Here is a 2500-nt window from a genome sequence, read left to right as displayed (position 1 = left end):
TTTTCAGGCTCAGAACAGGCCACAACCGCCTGAAACACCACCTATACACGAAACTCCGTATCGGCGACACAGAGCAGTGCCCCTGCAGAACAGACAGCCAGACAACAGAACATCTGCTGCAGTCCTGCCCGCTCCACCAAGCGCTCCGAGAGAAAACCTGGCCAGCGGCCCGGAAGCTCTACGGAAGACTGGAGGGCCTGCGACGTACTGCCGCCTTCGTCGAGGATACGGGGGAATCCATCTGATAAATGACGAACGAGACAACATTAGCAGCAGCAGCAGCAGCAGCAGCAGCAGCAGTAGTAGTAGTAGAAGTATCATCATCATCATCATCATCATCATCGCTATTCATTATCATTATCTTTATTATCATTTGACGCAGGTGGAGTACGACTGTGTACCGGCCCACACGATACAGACTGTCCAGCAGTGTTATCAGACCTGCCTTCCCGCCGCGGCTGCTTTGCCTCCCAATCCCTTCACTGCAAAGTAAGTCCTCCCCCTTTCTCACTCAGTGTGTGTGTGCGTGTGTGTGTATGTGTGTGTGTGGGTGGGTGGGTGGGGGGTGGTGGGGGGTGGGGGGGTTGAGGGTGGGGGCGGGGTGGGGGGGTGGATAGGTGGGTGGGTGGGTAGGTGTGGGTGTGGTAGTAGTAGTAGTACTTGTAGTAGCTTGTAGTAGTAGTAGTAGTAGCAGTAGCAGTAGTAGTATCGGTGTGTATGTGTTTGTGTCTGTGTGTGTGGAGGGGGGGGGGGTCTTGTGTGTGTGTGTGTGTGTGTGTGTGTGTGTGTGTGTGTTTAATCCACACGATTAATGCTCTTTGCTTGTCAACATAACTGTATTTGTATGCTTTTGGAACCGTGCATTAAAAATCTTTGCTCGTTAATTATTTACTTATTCACATGTTTGTTTCTTCTGAAACCATTATTCTTGTCAGTTAGAAAATAAGAGAGGCACTAGCTGACAGCAAACTGACGGCAAACCTTCTTCCTGACAGACACTCTGGAGGCAGCAAGACACAAATTCCTGGGCCAGCTTCAGGGAATTCCATAGCCCCTGCGCACGCACCTTCCGCTTCCGCTTCCGCTAGTCCTTCAGCAGCCGTGCCCTCACCCCCACGGGTACCTTCCTCCTCCTCCTCTTCCTCCTCCTCCTCCTCCTCCAAACCTTCTCCATCCTCTAGCCCCTCTGCCCCATCGCTGCCGTATGGGAATCTCAACCGCAGCATTGCGGCGGCTTTGAGCAGAGCAGGCGGAACCGGGTCGTCCGCTTCCGGACCTGCGCACTTGGGTGCTATGCGTTCCGCCTCCATGAGAACGAACCTGATGAACAGGATGGCCAGGATTCTGCTTGCGCTCCGGAACAGGAAAACGGCGCTCAGGGGTTAAAACGGGGCAGCGAAAACTAATGAAAAAACAACAACACACACACACGATTATTGTGTCTTGTGGACTCGTGGAAGCGCAAGCGTTCTTGAATGGGTGTTGATTAACGAAACCAAGCTTCCACATTTATGTTATGCACAATCTGGAATATAATGAAACTTCTTTTTCATGGCAGATCTTTCGTGTATCTTGCAGTATCCTTGCGTGACTGGCCTTTTTTTTTCTTTCTTGAAGTCAGTGATGCATGAAAGATGGACTGTCTGTGAGGGTGTACTTATATTTTTTGGGCAGCTGTATGTTTAGCATTATTCAATATTCCTTTGTATTTTTCGGTTGTTGTACATGTATCCCTTCCAGTGAAAAATAAAAACCGCAAGTGTAAATGGTGTACATACTGGTTTTTATTAATTATTGCAATATTGACATGTCCTCTCACAAATATTGTGTTCCTACTTTTTCATTCACTTCTAGTTTTCTTCGCGGGAATTCCTCCTCCCACCCTCCCCACGGCCCCCCTCCCTCCCCCGCCATTTATTTCGTTCATGTGTGTCCAGGAAATAATAAAGAATGCATCGACTGAGTGAACGAGCGAGTATGACGAGAATAAAACATCACGATAAAACTAGTGAGATATACATTTCCCCTTTTTTTCCCCCGTTTCAATCTCTTGATTTTTTCTTTGATTATCTACATTCCCCATTTCATTTTTGTTCTTTTTTCGAATTTCATCCTTTGATCCTCCCGATTTTCTTCTTGTATCATAGGTATCTTTAAGTGTATACTTTTTATCCAACCATTTTGTTTTTCTCTTTCTCTCTCTCTCTCTCTCTCTCTCTCTCTCTCTCTCTCCTCTCAGCCCCTGTCTCCCTCTTTCAGTCTCTCTCTCTCTCAGCCTCTTTCTCTTTCAGCTTCTCTCTCTCTCTCACCACCCCCCCCCCTCCTCTCAGCCCCCCACCCCCCTTTCTCTCTCTGCCGCCCTCTACTCTTTTTCTTCCCATCATACATCATTTGTCTTGTACAATACTATATATTCGCTGTTTGTTTCAACAATAATGATGGTGAGTATCCAAAACGTCGAAACCGATCAGATCTTAAGTGTTCATGCATGTGTAGAAAA

General features: G+C 47.7%; 1 protein-coding gene across 1 annotated transcript in view; it reads left to right on the top strand.

Annotated features, from left to right (window-relative positions):
• Positions 1–1747, top strand: part of LOC143286589 (protein eva-1 homolog C-like) — a 7674-nt gene extending 5927 nt beyond the window's left edge. Inside the window, exons 4-5 of the mRNA XM_076594216.1 lie at positions 383–489; positions 996–1747. Coding sequence (XP_076450331.1) covers positions 383–489; positions 996–1386 — 498 coding nt within the window. The 3' untranslated portion in view covers positions 1387–1747. The remainder of the gene's footprint in view (positions 1–382; positions 490–995) is intronic.
• Positions 1748–2500: the final 753 nt, after the last annotated feature.

This window comes from Babylonia areolata, chromosome 10 (genome assembly GCF_041734735.1).
Source record: "Babylonia areolata isolate BAREFJ2019XMU chromosome 10, ASM4173473v1, whole genome shotgun sequence".
Lineage (NCBI taxonomy): Eukaryota > Metazoa > Mollusca > Gastropoda > Neogastropoda > Buccinidae > Babylonia > Babylonia areolata.
This window is presented reverse-complemented; position numbering and strand designations above follow the sequence as displayed.